Source organism: Dromaius novaehollandiae, chromosome 16 (genome assembly GCF_036370855.1).
Source record: "Dromaius novaehollandiae isolate bDroNov1 chromosome 16, bDroNov1.hap1, whole genome shotgun sequence".
Lineage (NCBI taxonomy): Eukaryota > Metazoa > Chordata > Aves > Casuariiformes > Dromaiidae > Dromaius > Dromaius novaehollandiae.
This window is the reverse complement of record NC_088113.1, coordinates 20,040,879-20,058,933: the sequence shown is the minus strand read 5'-3', so window position 1 is coordinate 20,058,933 and position 18,055 is coordinate 20,040,879. Positions and strand designations below refer to the sequence as shown.

The window sequence follows — 18,055 nt, the reverse complement described above, 5'->3', positions numbered from 1 at the left end:
ATTTCTGGAAATGTGGGAAGAGTGAAATTGTGTAGAAATGACCAAAATTTACATGAACTCAGAATCATGTAAATTCATAAAGTTTGCTAAGATTGCTGCAATTCTGAAAGGGAGGTTGGTATATGTGCAGCCCAGCACTGACACGTATTTGGCAGTGTGCATTTTCAATGAGTTCTGTCCGTGAGCTCAGATGAGGAATTAGTTAACCCTGTAACAGGAGATCCTTTCAGTAAAATTGGTTCTACTGTACCTCATGCGTCTTTGCAATCCTATGTTTTTTCCCTGCTGATGCTTGGTATCCATGATGTGCAGAAAGGATTGTTTGGGAAGGTGGTGGTGGAGAGAGATGTCCTCTCTGTGTTAGGTGTTTGCTCCCTGTTGCAGTGTTCAGTGCATTTCTGCTTTTTAATGAATATATTCCTATGGTGTGTATGAGAGAAAGGGCTGTCATTCCAGTTTCACTGATGGTGGTGTGAGAGAAAAGGGCTAAAGAGCTTTTCAGACCTGGAGGTTGTCTGCCAGGGTAGACAATCTAATCCATGTCTCCCTTGTCTTAGGGCTGCTGGTTTACTTTTTTGCTTTTTAGACTTCTCCTGTTAAAACCTTGAATAATTGTGCAGGAGTGAAGTGTATCCTACAACTGCAAGCCATTTCTTCTTCCCTACTAGTGACCGAAATGCCAGGTTTCCCTTTTACTATCAACTGTACTGTGTTTTTCAAGTCATCTGTGTTGCAGAACTACCAAACAGGCCTCCTTGAGCAAGGATTTGTCCTACCAAAGACTTAAAGCTGATGTTTCCCTGTCTGGAGGCATACGCCTGGGTTACATACAAAGCAGCGACAAATACTTAATATTTTTAAAGCTTTATCACTGAGTGGAAGTGCGTGGTACTCTGACTGTGAAATCAGGCTTGTTTCCCTTATCCTCTTGAGTTCGATAGGAACCAAAATGTAACAGAGAGAAATAGCTTCAGCTGTCAAATTCCTGGGGCCTTAAAGAGAGAGGCAGAAACAGAGCTCTGGAGACCAGCGAGCCAGCAGCAATGCTGCCTCGTTGTGCTGCCTCATGGTTTGAGTTGAGTGAGGTCCGGCCTCTGTTAGCGCTGTCACCTCTACCCGCGTGGAATGCAAATCTTTTCTAGGGAATCACCGCACAATGGACAACTTGGAGGCAGCTTATCTGCCCACTTTGCTTGGAGGTGTTCACCAAACCCATGGTAATCCTGTCTCGCCCACACAACATCTGCCGGCGATGAGAACTGGCTGGGCAATGCCTGAGTCAATTAAACGAGAGGGAGAATACTCCGAACCGTCCTCTGCATCGGCCGCCGGCAGCCCCACTGGATGTGCTGAAAGGAAGTGAATCTGTTGAACTTTTCTCAGCAGCTTCCTTTAAGAGAACAGCTGTTGCCTTGACAGTCCAAATAGGGACCTGAATATCCTAATTTGCCCTCCCAGTCTTCAGTGAAGACTTTCTTTCCCTCTTACAGCCGGGAGTGCATTGGAGTCCCCATACCGATGCCCTCCGTCTCAGCGGTTGAGATGCCTCCTCAGAAGATCTCGTTTCTCCAGTCAGTTATCACAGACAGGACCTGAGGCCTCTGCTGTTAACGGCTGCTAAATGGTGTTCTCCTAAAACGTGCAAAAATGCTGTTGTGAGAGGCGCTGACTGGGGAGACTCGCAACGGAGGAGCCCCGTGCTGGGCCGCAGTGCGGTTGCCGGTTCTGGGTAGCACCACAGCACCGGCTGTGCTGGGGAAGCCGCTGGTATCCCGAGCTCTGGAAGCGCTGGGTGACGTTCTGTCCCTAAAGTTTAGCTCTTAAAAGCAAAAGGGATAAAAGTTGGAACATGGCGGATATCTGGGATGTGAATTTATTGTTGCCGAGTGTTAGGAGAAATGGTCCTAGGGCCTCCACGGAAGGGGCCCACCACATAGTTTGAAGATCTGTTTACAGCAAAAACTTCACTTTACTGAGAAGCTTGCATCATCTGCGCCTGTTTTACTCTTCACTGCTCAAGTGGAGGCACAGAAGTAAAGACAAGCAGAAGACGTGCCAAAGGCTGTTACAGGACTTGTTTCGGAGCCAAGGTGAGAATTCACACAACATAAATCTGGAGCTCTGAGCTCTCTATCTGAACCTCTAAACCAGCATCTGTGATGGATGAAGCATTACTGCTACTGTAAGGTGGTCTTACTGACATGAGCAGCTTTCGTTATCCGCACAGCTTTCCTGGAGATTGCGACAACTTTGAGGAGTTCTTCCCCCGTCTGACAGAAGTTAGCTGGAAGAAGGTAAGTACAAAACATTAACATTTCGACTCGGAGCACGCTTTCTGCCCTCAGTGGCAAGGCTTTTCCCTGGTTCACGGGTATGGACTCAGCATAGCTGGGGGTCAGGCCTGTCCTTATTCCAACCCTTTTCATCACCTGCCTTGAAGCTATCAAGCATCTGGTGTCTCCACTTTGTCCCACGCTCCAGTATGTCCTCCTCTCGGCTTGCCTGCTTGCCTGGTAGGATTTGTGGCTCCTAGAACTTCCTTAAATAATCTCATGGGAATTTTCAAGCCAGCTGAATAACATACACCTACAGGTAGCCAACGAAGATCTCTGTTTCAGCCTCGAGGAATCGCCGTGGGGTTGGGAGGGAGGTTTTGCTGCCTGTCCTGCTGCCTGCACAGACTTGGGGTCTGCAGCCTCCAGAGGAACCTGAAGGTCAAAAACATCGTCGGCATCTCCAAGCAGGAGTCAGCTTGTGCTCCGACAGGTTTGTTCCTTGGCTCTCGGGCCCTGCAACCGTTCTCTCTGCCGAGTCCCCTTGGGAGGAATTTCGTTCCTCTTTGCTCCACGCACAGCTCCCGATGACCTGCCCTCGCTTTGCAGGACTCGTCTCCCTGGGGTCGGCTCTCCTCTGACACCCGCTCCCCTCGTGCCACGGGTGAACCCTGCTCTGGCTGCGGGGCACTGGGGTGGCTTTGGGCACCAGTGCTGAGAACCGAGAAAGGATTCCTGTCCTGCTCATCCCTGCTGTGGTAGGAGTTGTCCCTGTGTATGGCTGGGGACAGTGTCTAGAGGGAGCACAGGCAGGGCAGGCGAAGCGAGGGGAGCAAACTGCTCCAGCTCATGGCCCGAGGCCACTGGACAAAGTCAGGAGCAGCAACCAGTGTTGTGCCTGTGATCAGCTAGCCAGGGCTGCCCCTGCCAGGCACCGGCAACCCGCAGCCGAGTCCCTCGGGGCTGAAACCAGCCTGGATCTATAAAGGTGGTCTGGGGTCCTGCTGCAGGAAGCGCTTCTCCTGGGGCCCTGGCTTTCTGGGAGGGTTTGCAGCCAGCGGCACCTCCCCAGCTCGGCTGCAGGCGTGCTCCCTGTTTGTCGAGAGCGGGGTGGGGGGGCACCCAAAGACAGTCCTGGTGTTCCCTCTCTCCTCCCGTGTTTGCTCTTGTTCTCTCTTCGTTCAGCTCCAGGCCTCTGTTAAAGGCCAAACCCCCCAGCTGCGAGGAGCACAAGGAAGAGACGCTCAGCATCTACTGTGTGATGGGCAAGGTGCCACCCGCTCGCTCTGCGGGGACTTCGGGAGCCCGAGGCTGCTCCCCTGGTGGATGGACATCCACACGCAGGAGAAGGTTGGTACCTCCTGGGCAGTCCCGCTCCGGTGGCAGTTGCTGCCGATGGTCACACCGGCTGTCTTGGGGACCGCTTTGTGCTCAGCGGATGGTGATGTGACCTTGTCTCCCTCCTCCTCGTCTACAGGCTGAGCTGACGGGCGGGATCGGAGCCCTCGCTGCTGCCAGTGGTGGGATCCAGGCCTCCACCGGTCATCTCCAGGGTACCTGCAAGAGCACTGAGGTAACACGTGAAGCTTCTCAGGATCCTTGCTGGGGTGCAGCGTTGGCTTCTAACTCTATCCTGTAACAGCTGCTGGCTTAGAAGCAGCAGTTCGGTCCCAGATGGTTGGAAACGCCTGCTCTTGGCATAGATCACTTTCCCCCTCTTCTGCTGCACCTGGGGGTGAGCAGGAATGGCCGTGGGTTGGAGCACCTGGAGGGCTGACAGTCCCCTGGCAGGGCCCTGCCACGAAATCTGCGTTACGTCCTCCCCTGACCCGTGGGCTGGTGGCTGGATGGGCGCAGGGTGGCTGCGGTTCGGTGGGAAAGGGCGTCACATCCCGTCCTTAGACACCTCCCAGCCGTGATGCTCGTGGGCTGTGCAGGGATAGAGCTCAGCAGCTTAGGTAAACATAGCATTTTCTGTTGGAGAATTTAGTTTATTTTCTATTGATTGTTTCCCCCTTGTAACAAAACTAACACTATTTACACGTCACTTTGGGGTTCGTATCATGGATTACTTGTGTATATGAATTTCAGCGTCAGGATGAAACCTCATACCTAAATACGGGCATTCCTCGTGGGACAGCGTTCTGCTTTTCACTGAGCAGTATAAAGCAGTAGTTTGTTTTCATGACTGCACCCCCCTGTCCCCTATGTACCTCGGATTTTCCCTTGCTTTGAAATGCTGAACACAAGTGCGCAATGGCCCACCGTTGGGATTAATGAAGGATGTTTCATCTCTGTGCTGCTGCCCCTGAGTTGCAACGTGTCCTTGGCTCATCCCAGTCAGCAGAAGCTGGCGATTGCGCTGTGACCTTGGACTGGGACAACGCAGGACGCAGAAGCAGGCTCTGCATGGACGTCTGACCACATGTGTGCCATCCTGGGGGGACATCACGTGGCAAAGGGTCCCTGCGAGCAGGAGGAGAAGACCCAGCACCTCACGTCCCTCGCCAGGCTGAACGGGGACCGCACCGCGCTGTCCTCGTGGGGGGGACGCGCCGGGAGCCGAGGGGCCCCGCTCGGGCGTCCTGCTGCAAGACGAACCTCGGAGCGTCGCTTCCCGGGCTGCAAAGCGGGCTGGCAGCAGCGGCGTGGACCTTGGCCCTGCGCGGGACGGGCTGCTGCAAGCACGGAGCCGCCTCGGTGGGATGAACGGGTGAGGCCGTGCGTCGGCGCGGGGCGTGATGGGGACGGTGGCACGAGGAGGGACCCTGCCAGGAGCCCTCGCTGCTTAGCAGCAGGGCAGTTGTAATGCTCTTGGGGCTGCCACGTGCCGTCAGGAAAGCTCCTGTACAGATGCTGCTCTTCTGAGAGAGCCCGAGAGCTCGCTGAACGTTGTCCCACCCCCAGCTGCACGACACTAAAAGGTGCAGACCTGCTGCAATGCCCTGAGGTGTCGTATTTCTCATACATTTGCCGAGATATTTGAGATGGAAAAGCCCCATCCAGGTCTTTGGGCTCATGTCCCAGCCTGGGGGGCTCCTAGGAAACGCTGTTGGTAAAAGCTGGCTGTCATCGCTGCCTGCAGGTCCCCTGGAGCATCCTCCGGGGCTGCTTCGGCCGGAGAGCTGCGCCTTGCTGGCGCCGCGGCGAGGATGCCCGGCAGGGGCAGGAGGAGCCGCCAGCACCTCTACAACGGCGGGGAGTCGCCTTCCACCCCCGGGGAACCTGGTACCCAGAGCCACGCATCACCCGGCCGGTGCAGCAGCATCTGGGACCCCACCGAGGTGGCCTGGGCCACCAGCAAGGTGAGGGCGCCTGCGGTCCCTGGGAGCGTTCGGGTGATGCTCTGGGATCCTCCATTTCTACAAACTTGGCCGGGTGGGATTGGGGACCTGCGTGCTAGGAGGATGCTCAGCCGTGGTGGCGTATCCCAGGCCGTCTCCGTGAGCGTGTCCTGCCTCCGCTCCCAGCGGCAGGGGACCGGACTCTGCCCCTTCCTGCTCACCTCTGCCGGGGCTCCGGGCCCCTTCCATCATCCTCCTCAGCCGAAAGCCCGGCCCCAAACCTCCATCCGCGCACCTGCAGCCACCGAGGACCGAAAGCTCCCTCAGGAGAGGGTTAAAAGTGCTTCAGAGCTGCCTTGGCTGGCTCAGGCCATGCGTAACTGCCTCTGTTTTAACAAACTGTTCCTCCCTTTCCTTGAGATAATTACTGCTTTTATGTATTTCTTACGCCTTTTTTTTTTTTTAATGGGAGAAAATATACCTTTACCAAAAAAAAGGGAAAAAAGCAGCCCACAGGATGATCACAGCGCATTACACGTGCGCGGCAGGCGGGTCCCGTGTAAACACCAGCCTCCTTCAGAGATCAAACTTCACGTTCCCACGGGGTGCAAGACCCAGAACTGCTCTCGCTGGCTTGGCACGAGGGTATTTTTAGCCGCGCGCTCCGTTTGCCGCTCCGCGCGGGGAGCCAGCGGCCAGCCCTCGGCAGCACCGGGCGCAAGGGACCCACGGGATGTGGGATGCAGCCGCTGCTCCCTGGGGTGCGGGAGGGAGAGGCCCATCGGTGCCGCTTCTGGGCTAATTAATAGGGCTGCAACGAAGCGCGGAGACCCTGCAGCCGGATGAGACGGGATGAGCCCCTCAGGTGCCGCAGCTCCCCAGGGCCCTCGTTCCCCGAGACCGGGAAGGGCTCGGCCTGCTCCCCCTGCCCGGGCACCCGCCGCCTCCTGCATTGCTTTAATTACGGCACCAGAGCGGAATGAAGGGAGCGTTAACCGTCACGCAGGAATGCCCAGCGGGATCCTCCAGCCTTTCCGGCCCATGGGCGCTGTGGGTGCCCCATGGAAACAGCTTTTATTCCCCCCTTATCCAAACCAGCAGCCGGGGCAGCACCTTTCACCCAGGCAGCCGAGACCCGCGAGCGTGTGGTGCGTTTTCTGTCTTTTTTTTTTCTTTTCTCTTTTTCCCCAGACCCATCTGCCAAGTTCGATACCTTAAAGCTGACGGAGCTGCGGGGACTTTGGAAGCGTTTCTGGGTGCAATTTGTGAACTCCAGCTGCGCCGTCCGAGCGCCGGCTGCCCCAGGGCTCGGTGCAGCGGGGAGCGAGCAGCCCGGGGAGGGGGCCCCAGCGCTGCAGCCGGCCGCGGCCCCCCCGAGCGGAGGTGAAACCGGAGAAACCTCAGCTCCGCACCGGTGCCACCCGCCCGTGCCGGGTGATGGGGAGAGCTGGAGCGCTTTTGCATCGGACCGTTGGCTGCCTGCGTTTGCTCCATGCTGGTATTTTGGGTGAGACCTGGGGAGGGTCTGAGGGGGGGTGGGGGGGGCCGGGCTTTGTCCGAATGGCCGGTGCGACGTGGTCGTGTCAAAGCGCTTCGGGGGTCTTTGCAAAGCCGGAGGGGGCAGCGCCGGGGGGCCCGGGGCATCCGCGCGAGCGCTAGAGCACGGCACGGGGCAGGTGCGAGGGCGACTTTAATGCAGAACAGGGAGGGGGACGCGCTGGACGGCGTGGCGCGGGGGGTCCCGTGGAGGGGACGGCCACCCCCGCACGGCCCCCCGGCCCCGGGGAGCGCGGCAAGCCCCGCGCCGGGCATCAGCGGGCCCCACAGCCACGGCCCCCCGCCGCTCGCTATGGGGCGCGTCTCCTCCGTCCCCGTGCCCCCCCCTCACTTCCCTATACTCTGCAGCAGCAGCTTATTGCTCAGCGCCTTCTGGGCCAGTCTCTCCTCGCGGGACATCTCCAGGAACTCGCGGAGCAGGTGGAAGGTGAGGTCCAGCGAGTTGGGTTTGCCGTCCCGCCGCTTGCCGGGGTGCAGCGCCCGCGGGGCCCGGGCGCGGGGGGCCGCCGAGGGCTCTGCCCCGCGGGGCCGGCACAGCCGGGGCAGTCTCTGCGCTGGGGGGCCGGCGGCGGGCGGCGGGGGCCGCGCGGCTCCCGGCCAGGGCTCCCAGGTGGGCTGGGGGGCCGGGGCCAGGCGGCGGGCCGGGCCCCGGGGCCACTGCAGGGGCGAGCAGGTCTCCGAGGGCAGGAAGAGCAGGACGAGGACGGAGGCGGCCGAGATCATCCTGACCCGCATCGCAGCCGCTCCGGGGCCGGACGCCTGCAAGAGCCCCCCGGAGCCCCCCGCTGCGGTCAGGGGCACCTGCGGGGCTGGAACCCCCCCCCCAGGACCGGACCCCCCCCGGGGCTGGGGACTCCCCCACACCCCGCTCCCCGAGACGGTGCTGACGGAGCCCGGTGGCTTCCCCGGTCCCCAGCCGCCGCGCCGCGTCCCGGGTCCCCGATCCCCGCATCCCGGTGCTGCGGGTGCCCCGTCCCCGGCGCCGGTCCCCGCGCCCCGTGCAGGGTCCCCGGTCCCGACTCCCGCTCCCCGCCGCCGGGTCCCTCCGTGTCCCGCCCCCGCGGTGCCGGGTCCCCCCGCGGTGCCGGTGCCCGGTGCCGGTCCCCGCTCACCGCTCGCCGCCCGCTCCGCCGCGGCAGGACGCCCGCAGACAGCGCCGCGCGCCCGCCGCCGCGCTATATAGGGGCGGCGGCCCACGTGACCGCGCTATAGCCGGGCGGCCCACGTGACGCGCAGCGGGGCCGCGGCCGGAGCGGGCGGGCGCTGTCCGCGGTGCTGAAGGGCCGCGGGGGTGCGAGTGCGGGGGTGCGAGTGTGCAAGGGTGTGCGGGGGGGGGGTGCGTGCACGGGGGTGCAGGGGTGTAGGTGTGCGCGGGTGTGCGCACGCGTGTGCAAGGGTGTGCGGGGGGGGTGTGCGTGCACGGGGGTGCAGGGGTGTAGGTGTGCGCGGGTGTGCGCACGCGTGTGCAAGTGTGTGTGTGCAACTGTGTGTGTGCGCGGTGGTGTAGGTGTGTAAGCGTGTGCGTGGGGGTGTGCGTGCACGGGGGTGCAGGGGTGTGTATGTGTGTGTGCAGGTGTGCAAGTGGGTGTGTCGGAGGGGAGTGCAGGTGTGTGCGCTGTGTTTGCAGGTGTGTGCAGGGGTGTGCAGGTGTGTGTGTGTGAAGGGGAGCGCAGGGCGGTGTGTAAGCGGGTGGGGGGGAGTGCAGGGGTGTGTTGTGTTTGCAGGTGTCTGTGTGTGTGTGTGCGCACAGGGGTGTGCAGACGGGTGTGCGCGTGCACGCAGGGGTGCAGGGGTGTGTGCAGCGTGTGGGGGCGAGGGGTGCCTGACCGGGCTGTGCGAGGGCTTGTGGGGGCATGAGGTGGGGAGGTGAGTGATGGGTGCGTGTGTGTGTGTGTGTGTGTGTGTGTGTGTGTGTGTGAAGGGGTGCGGGGGTGGGATGGGGGTGCGAGAAGGGGATGCGAAGGATGTGAGTGGCAGAAGGGTGCGTGCAGGCAGTGGGGGCGCGTGCAGGGTGTGAAGGCTGTGGGGGGGTGGTGTGAAGGGTGTGCCTCCAGGGAAGTGGCTGAGGGTGTGCGTGGGGAGGGTGTGAGACGGGTGTGAGGGGGGTGTGCAGGGGCGAGGGTGGCTTTGCGTGCGTGTGAGGGGGTTGAGCGGGGATGTTGCGGAGCTGAAGGGGAGCAAGCTGTGAGCGAGGGGGTGACCGAGGCGGTGAGGAGTGCGTGGAGGAGCGCACAATTGAGCGCGTGTGCACGCGTGTGTGCACGCATGTGCAAGGGAGACTGCAGGAGGGGGCATTAGGCCAGCACCCCTTCACACTGCCTGCGCGTGCCCCCTCCATCCTTCACCCACATTGTGCCCTCCACATTTGTGGGGAGGGGGCCTGGATGCAGCGGGGGCTTGAGCCCCGCGAGACCCTGTTCCCCCACCCTGCGGGGGACCCACTGCACCAGCCCCATGTAGGGGCACTTGCCTCCACGTGGCCTCCTGGCTCCCACCCAAACGGGCTCCCGAAATCTGCCCCGGCACCTCTGCGTGGCCTGGTCTGCACTGGGACGCGGAGCGCAAAGCAGAGCAACAAAAGCAAACTGGGTTTTTTTAGGTGCTTAAACAGATCCAAATTTAGGCCCCTTGAAAACCAAAGCGCTCAGTCTGCGCAGGGCCGTGCGTCCTGTCTGTCCCCGCGTGTGCAGAGCCCTGGGCCAGCTCAGGCGTGCCTGGGCACACACGCGCATGCGTGGGGTCAGCTCATGGCTGTGCAGCACGTCCTTTCATCAGACTTCTCCCTCTGAGTTGCAGCATCTCCTCCAGAAGTCGCAAAGCGAGCAAGCGCTCCAGCATCCTCCGCGGCTCTTCCCCGTGATTCATTTTGTGATATCATACAGATTAAAACTTTACTTCAGAAGCTTAAATATCCTTCTGGAGTGCAATTTTCCTCCTTTGGCTGACTACAAAAGAAGCATTCTTTTCTTGGCCTAATCACCCAACGCGGATACACACCTCTGGATGCAAATTGGGGTCTGAGGGACTCATGCATGTGATTCATTTGCCTTTTCCTCCCTCCCTGCTGGAGCTTCCATCATTCAGCACTTGGAGCTAAGCAATCACTTCAGCCTGCAAAAGTGCAGTCTCTAAAATTAAAATTCCCTCATGAGGAATAAACATTTCAAGAAGAGGAGGGGAAAAAAAAAGCCCATTAAATAGAAGTTGAGTGAATGGCAAGAACCTTTCCCCCCCCGCAGAGTCACGTTCGGTGCGGAGACATCCGAAACGCGAGGGCTGTGCCGCTTCCCGCAGCATCCCTGCAGCGGGCCGGGCAGCGGCCAGCCGGGGCTCCCCGCGTGTCCCCAGGCGCAGAGTCACCCGCGGCGAAAGCAGAGAGGACCCTGGGCTGGGGGGAGGTGGAAAAATCCACCCCCTCTCGCTTTGCATCCTGGATATCGCGTAACTACCTTTTGTTACTCCATCGTCAAGAAAGGCCATAGTTTTTGGTAATTTTGGAGCCTGCTTTCCCCTCTGTGCCCCTGGGCCGGGCCCTGCACCAGTGCGTGCTGGGTGCAGCTGCTGCCGGGGGCCGCCTCTGCCCAGCGAGCCCTGCCGGCCCCCTCAGGGGTATTTTGACCCCCTTCGCGGGATGTTTTGACCCCCTTTGCCGGCGGTTGGCGGGCGGTGCGGGCACCTCGCCGCAGGGTTGTGCTTGGGGTCGCGTTGGTTGTTCCAGGTGCATCTCCCGGAGCTGGTCCCTGCGGATGGGTGGCAGCACCCGGAGCCCTGGCAGGCCGGGAGGATGATTTGGGAGGATTTGCGGATACGGAGCCTGCACCGTCCGCCAAAGCGCGGGGCCCGGTGCCAGCACGCGGCTACGCCGCCGGCTCCATTTCGGCAGGGCTCCTCGGCAGCGCTTGGAGCTGGTGCGCGGCAACACGAGCCGGAGGGGCTGCTGCGAGGCCGGGGCCGGTCTCCGTGCGGGATGACCCGGGAAGACCTTGGCGGCCTCGCTGCGGGCACCTCGTGCCTCCCCGGTGCCCGTGCCGTGCTGCCGCGCATCCCGCAGATCCCCCGGCGCGGCGGCGGGAAGGACGAGGCACCAGCAGCAGCCGCCGCGGGACGCAGCCCTGGCCGTGGTAAGTCCCAGCGTCGCTCCCGTGCCGTCGCCCTCCTCGGTGTTCCAAGGATAAGGAAATTGTGGCGATAGCAGCTTTTTTTCCCAGTTCAGGTGGGAGGGCGTTTCCAGTCCCCCCGGGAGCGGCGGAGCCCCCGGACGGGGCAGCGGGGGCTCAGCCCGGGGACCGCACCGGTGCAGCAGCACAGGCACCCGCATCCCATTTCCAGGTAGAGGCACAATTTTGACTAAGCTGAGAAAAAGCAAATGTGCAGCTGATTAAAGGATTTGTTATCCGCCACGTGCCACGCGGGATCTCTTCTGCTTTTCCAGCTGCGGGTTGTTTGTTTGCCGGTTTTCTTTTGGCATTTGAAGCCCTCACGTGGAGGCGAAGCCATCGCAGCACGCGGAGGGGTCGGACAGGAGCTCGTCAGACTCCGCTCGCTTCTCCGGGAAATTAATGAGCCCGGAGGCGCAGCCGCCTCCCGCCAGCCCTCGGCAGCTCCCCGGAGAGCCCGGCCTCCGGGTCGGTGCTTGGCGGTGTGGAAACGCGATGCGGGAAGCGGAGGGCTGGCGCTTTCCCGCTGTGGCCTCTCCTCTACCCGGCTCTGGGTCAGGGCTTCGCAAGCGCGACGTGAGCGTGCGGGATGTCGGCTGGCACGGCACGGCTTGGCGCGGCAGGGGCTGGTGGGACGCGGGTTTGCGCAGCAGGGGCTTGCGCAGCATGGGCCGGCGGGACGCAGGTGCACGGGCCCGGGGCGCGGATTTGCACGGCAGGGGCTCAGCGCTGGCCTGGCTGCAAAACTGAGGTGCTCGCTGCAGTGAGAGGGGGCCGAGGAGCGAGCCGGTATCCGGCCGGTGGGAATTGGGCGGTGAGGGGGGGTCCGGATGCCTCCCCCTCCTGGCAGGTCTTGCAGGGAGCGGAGGTGGCCGGTTTGCATTTTCCGCTTTGGGGTAAAACGTCCCCAGGCGCTTTGCAGCGCCCTGAGCAGGGGGAAGCAGCGGAGAGGCCACGGCAGCCGCTTGCATGTCATGGGCTCCCCAGAACCCCCCGTCTCCTTTCGCTGCCCCCGGCAAGCATCGGGGTGATAACGCTTTGCAGCGCTGGGTCCTCGTGCTTTAGGATTAGTCATTTAATTGTAGTTAAGGCACTGAGAAGCGCGCCTCGCGGCCTTTCGCTTTATTTAGGAAGCTCAGCTTGGAATTTTGTATTTTATTTTATTTTTTTTCTCGGGACCCGTCATCAATGACGGGCGCGCTCATCGCGGAGGAGCCCCTGGGCACTGCCTGGGGATTAATTACCGCCGCCGTTGAGGCTGTCGCTCACTCTTCCTCTGCCGGGAAGGCGGAGGTTCCTTCCCCGAACTGCCAGGAGCCGAGCGTGACCAGGGACGGCGCATCCGTCGGTGGCTCCGGCGCTGGCGGCCCTCACCGTGGCATCGAGGCGCCCGTTGGGTCAAGCGTGGCCGCCCTGCTCCCACGTCCCCCGCCGCAGGGCCCGGCCGGAGGCACCGGGGCCGGCGCCGCCTCTCCCGCTCTGGAGAAGGCGTCTCATGGGCTGACGAACCTGAGATTGAGCCTCATGTTTCACCATTCTCAGGTTAGACAGTCCTCGAGGTGCCCCTCACCTGGGCGGCCGGCCTGGCCCCGGCCCCCCGCCGCGCCGGCGCAGCAGCCCCTGCATCCGCGCCGCCCGGGGAAGGGCGCCCGGCAGCACCCGCGCTGCAAAGCCACGGGGCGGGCGGCAGCGAGCAAAAAGCTTTTCTGGATTAAAAAAAAGGCGTCACATGCGTTTCCCTTCCTGCGATTCCCCTGCCCTGGGGTTGCAATTCGGCAGTGCGAAACCTTGCGCCCGTCTGCGCGGTGAGACCCCCCCCCCGAGGGCTCCCCACCGGGCCAAGCCCCGTGTCAGCACCCGAATGCCGCGGGGGCTCGAAAGCCGTCCCCGGGAAAGGGAATCGCCCCGCTTTCCTCGCAGCCTCGTGACAGAGCGGTTTTCTTTTCTTTGCCATAAATGGAGAAATGAATGTTAAAGGCTGACCAAAAAAATGAATTAACCACAAAAGCTAAAAGGGCAGGATTTGTCTTTCTAAGCTTTGCACGGAGGATCATGTCCATGCAAAACCTGAACGGGCCTGGAAAGCGGTCAGAGACGGCACAAAGGAATCTGGTGGATTTTCAGCCCTTTCTGGGTTTCTTGTTGCGTTTGAAGCTTTCTGGGTGCTAAGGCTTTGCTACGCGCCGTGGTGCGGCCCGAGCCCCACCGGCACCCGCGAGACGCCCGGCCGAGCCGCGGCAGCAGAGCCTGGAGCAAACGAAAGAGAAATCTTTCGGCTGGGAACCGAGGGACTTGCAGAGCCACGGCCCAGGCTTAGCTTGCTGAGCATCTCTGTCTCGAGTCTGCGATCATGGGGTGGGTTTTTTTTGCTCTTTTTTTTTTTTTTTAAGATTGGCAAATGGGCTTGCAAAGACAGAAAAGCCAGAGACAGGCAGCTCCCAGCAGCAAGTTTAAGCGTGCAACCGAGCGACGGAGCGTCGGCCACCGCCTCCCGGCCTCCCCGCTTACGGAAAGGCGCCCGCTGAGCCGCTCGAGGGTTTCCAAGAATAATTCGAAATCGCTTTTGCAGAAGGGAGAAAAAGAAGGTGCAGGGCAGCGCCTGCCTTACCTGCAGCCCCGCGGCACCCCGGGCAGCGGTGAGCGGGCGTCCGCGCCGCCCCCGCTCCCGCTTTTATGGCCCTTCTCGCCGCGCGGCTCAGCTGCGCGCGAGCTGCCGCACTCGCCCCGGCTTCCTGTTTGTTCAGCGCGAGCGGCTGCGGTAAAATTTCCATTACACGCTGGACAGACAGGGCGGCGAGAAGGGGTGAAGAAAGGAAAGAAAGAAAAAAAAAATAGCGTTCTAGCGCTTCTCTTGATTTACTAGATAATAAGGAAGCGCTCGGCTCCGGGGAGGCGGGAGGGATTCCCGGGCGGCAGCTGCGGCGGCTCCCCGGCTGCGGGAACCGCGGTGTTTCCCGCACCGCTCGCCCCTGGTGCCGGCTGCTGCAGGATCCCCGGCCTCAGCCCCGCACCCCCGAGACCCTCGCTTCCACCCCCCCCAGCAATCCCCCCCAAAATGCTTTTCCCAAATGCCGCCTCTCCGAGCGGAGCCCAGGCTCAGGGCGGGTTTCTCCATCCCCTTCCCGCCCCACAGCCAGGACCGCGGAGGCAGCGGGTCCCCCCGACCCTGGGATGCCCAAACCGGGGCACAGAGCAGCGCCGGGGTCTCGCGGCTCTGAGTGGGGCAGAACCGCAAGGCAGTGATGTTAATTTTAGTTTTTAAATCTTTCGTTAAGCCTTGGCAGGCCCAGAAAAGCCACTTTGGAAAAACAAAGGGAAAGGTGGGAAACGGGCTGTGAAAAGAACCATGCTATGGCAGGATCCGGGCACCTCGGTGCCGGCCCCGCTCGGTCCAGAGGACAGCAGTGTGTTTGCTGGGCCGGGGCCGAGGAGGGAGCCGAGCTCCTCGCCCTGGATGCGGATCCCCCCCCGGATCCCCGCGGTGGGAGCTGCCCCCATGCTTGGTGGCCCCCTCAGCTGCAGCGCGGGCAGCGATGAGCGCGGGAAATGCTGCCGCTATCGTTTGTAACAGAAAATAAGGCAGGAGACAGCTGCATGCTTGTTTTTTTTTCCCCCATCCTGTTTATTAAAAATGGAGAAGGAATATTTCGGATCCAAGAGTGCTTCCTCTGCACTGAACCTTGTGTTCTTCCAACCAGGCTTTTTTCCAGAGCGCAGCTGCCTTCGAGGTGCCCCGGCTGCTGCGTCCCTGTGATGCTCCCGAGGGATCCCGGCACAGGCAGCGACTCCTGCGCTCGGCGCGAGCAGCCTCACCGGCACCCCGGGACACCCGTGTCCACAGGCCCTGCGGCTGGGTGCCCCCAGCCCACGGTGCTGCTCGAAAAAACCCTCCGTGCAGTAATTATTTGACTCTCTCAGCAGCTATATCTATCTCTCTATCTGCCTGCCTATTGCATTGGAGCATGCTGCTACTCTGATCACCTGCAATATGCTCTGCAAATTATCATTAATACGAAAGAATCATTTCCTTCTAATTAATATTAAAAAAAAGAGGCAACAAGGAAGACGGATGAAGCAGCCCAACCTTGCAAACCTATCGGCAGGGCACTGGAAAATGAACCAGCAACATCTGCAAGAGTCCTGGAGCCGCTGCTACCTCCTTTTGGGGAAGTTGTACAGAGTTTCAAGGTGCGTTGTGATTTTATTGGCTAACGAGCAGTATAAAACAGCAGGAAAGAAGCCAGATGAGCTTGGGGCGGCTGCTAAAAGCCATCAAATGTGTGTGTGCAAAACCCTGCAAGTGCCGTAACCAAGTTTCTGCACCTCCCGGTGAACAGACCCCTCATCCAGCTAAAATAATACAGTTAATGGCCCCACACCAAGCAGGGGCTTGGCCACAGCTGAAACGCGGCACTGAGCATTTTTATGGCCAGCTGCGATCCCCACCCGGGCTAGGGGAGCGAGGTGACCGCGCTGAGCGTGGTTTAGCAGCTCGCAGCGCGGGGCCGGTGATGGAGCCGTGCAGCACAGGCTTGGCCGGGGCCGCCCCGCGCATCCCCACGCCGGGCCCGCGAGCTGCCTGCGCTTTCCGTTAGTCTGCTGAACTATTGCCCGAACCTTTTCCTCGTTGCAATGTGTTGGTTCAGTTTACGGGCTAACAGGGTCAAATGAACCTTCACGTATGTTTGGTGAGGTGGGATGGACTCTCTTAAATGTCTGTCTTTGATTTTTATAGAAGTCTCTAGGGCGTGTGAGCGTGACCAAGGATGACTTTAAGCAAGAGCAAGTGGGAATTTAATGCAAGATGTCAGTGACCCAGGTTGCAGCGTGGCTCTGCGCTGGCCCAGGTAAACGCGTCAGTCTGCGAGGGGTCGGGTGTATCGGCTGGTTGCAGGGTTTAAATACGGCCTCATGCAACAGCCAAAAACTTTTTCCCTTTTCCATGGCAGTTCTGATACTGACTGCTGAAAAAGCCACCTCTGCTCGTGGCGCAGCTTTTTTTGAAAGCAAGTCAAGGCCTGTGAGAGGCTGTCGGGAACAAATTCCCGCGTTTAGCCTAACTAGGAATGAAGTGGGTTTTTGCAGCCGGCCCCGGGTGCAGCACAGGGAGCCATGGGGCGCACGGCCAGTCCTGCCCCGCGGCGCTGCCCTGCTCGGAGCGGCCCACTCCTGCGGCGAATTGCTGCGGTCTCAGATGCGCAGTGGGTTTCAGCCGCCAGTTCTGCCTCTTTCGGACCGCGTAGGAACCGAAGGGGTGGAAAAGGCGGGACGGAAACGAAGCGTTTGCTCGGGCTGCCCCACCGCTGCGGCAAGCGCAACTTCACCCCCAACGCGCTGGCCGCGACAGGCCTGTGTGTGCGCGTTGGTGGTCAAGGAGACATTGAGACATTGCTCTCGGGGGGGGGGTTTTGTTTTTGTTTTTTTTTTTAAACCACTCCGGTCTATTCTTAGCGCCGAGGGGCCGGTGCTGCAGGGCCGGCCAGGGCCGCGGCGGCCGCGCGGGGCAGGAAGCCGAGCACCACGCTCATGGCGGGTCCCAGGGAAGCCGCCGTTACGGTGGCACTGGCCGGGCACCGGCGGCCAAGGGGGCAGAGCCGAAGCCGCGAGGCCGGTGCGGCTCTGCCTGGCACGGAGCAGCCCCCGGGACCCACCGAGAGCAAGGAAAAGGCGGCCGGGGCCCAGCCGGAGCCAGCCTCCCACGCGGTTTTTCCGCTGGTGCTTTTAGGTGCTTTTAAACAAGGCAAAGCGCCGGCGGAGGAAGGGTGGGGATGGGCGGCCGCCGCCATCTCGGCCCTCGCCGCCATCTCGGCCCCCGCCGCCGCCTCCAAGATGGCGCCGCGCCCGGCCCAGCCGCCTCCAAGATGGCGCCGGGGATGGCGGGAGGGAGGCGGACGGGTGGAAGCGTGGTGCCGCTGGGGTAAAATGGCAGGGGTGGTTGCTGAGGTAAAAGGGGGCTTTGGCGAGGTCTGGTGTGATCTGTTAGGGGGGAAAAAAAAAAACAAAAAAGAAAAACAAAAATAGAAAACATGGCTCTGTCAGGTGAAAGCAGGCAGCACCGTCGGTCCCCAGGCTGCGGCCATGGTGGAGACGCCCCAGAAGGGCGGTGGAGACGAGGTGCTTGGGGCACCGTGGGCTCTTTGCCCCGGAGGCAGCCCCAGCCTGGGGCCGTCACGGCGCCTTCCCCTCGGGGTCCCTCCCTCGCGCCCGGCGCCAGCCGAGCCCGTCCCCCGTCCCCGAGGCTCTCCCGCCAGGCGCCGGCTGCCCCAGCCGAACCCCCGGCCGCCGCGCCGCCACCCCGGCATTTATGAGTGTGCCTCCCGCCCACGCGGGCACTATTTTTAGCTGGCGTCGATGGCGTGTCGGCGCCGGCTCCGAGCGTGGCTTTGGCGCGGAGGGCTCGGGCTTGCACCCCCGTATCCCCCCCCCCCCCCCCCCCCCGGCCTCCCCTTGCCCCCGGCAGGAGCCTGCTCCAGGCCCCATTTGCTTGTCTCGGCCCGCGTGAGGCTGCCGTGTTGCTACGTTGACTCATGCAGGGAAGGAAACCACGGGGTGCTCGGCCACGCGGGCCACCGCCCGCCCGCGCTGGCTCCGTCCCCGTCCCCCTCTTGGGGCCGGCCTCCCCGCGGCTTCCTGCCGGCAGTGGCGAGCCCCCCTCTGCTTCGCCGCGCTGGCACGGCCCCAGCGGCCCGGGAGCACAGCCCTTGCTTTCCCTCTGGCTGCTCGGCTGAACCAGGGGCTAAAGCGTGGTTTGATTCAGGCTGGGCGTCCACAGAGCAGGAACCGG

At 61.5% G+C, this 18,055-nt stretch overlaps 1 protein-coding gene across 1 annotated transcript; it reads right to left on the bottom strand.

The window, feature by feature from the left end:
- Positions 1-7,441: 7,441 nt before the first annotated feature.
- On the bottom strand, positions 7,442-7,849 carry LOC135330167 (corticoliberin-like). The gene has a single exon (XM_064521811.1). The coding sequence runs from the start codon at positions 7,847-7,849 to the stop codon at positions 7,442-7,444; it is 408 nt and encodes a 135-aa protein (XP_064377881.1).
- Between the last annotated feature and the right edge of the window lie 10,206 nt (positions 7,850-18,055).

Coding starts and splice junctions, on each gene's coding strand:
- LOC135330167 (XM_064521811.1), bottom strand. CDS start 7,849: ATGCGGGTCAGGATGATCTCGGCCGCCTCCGTCCTCGTCCTGCTCTTC.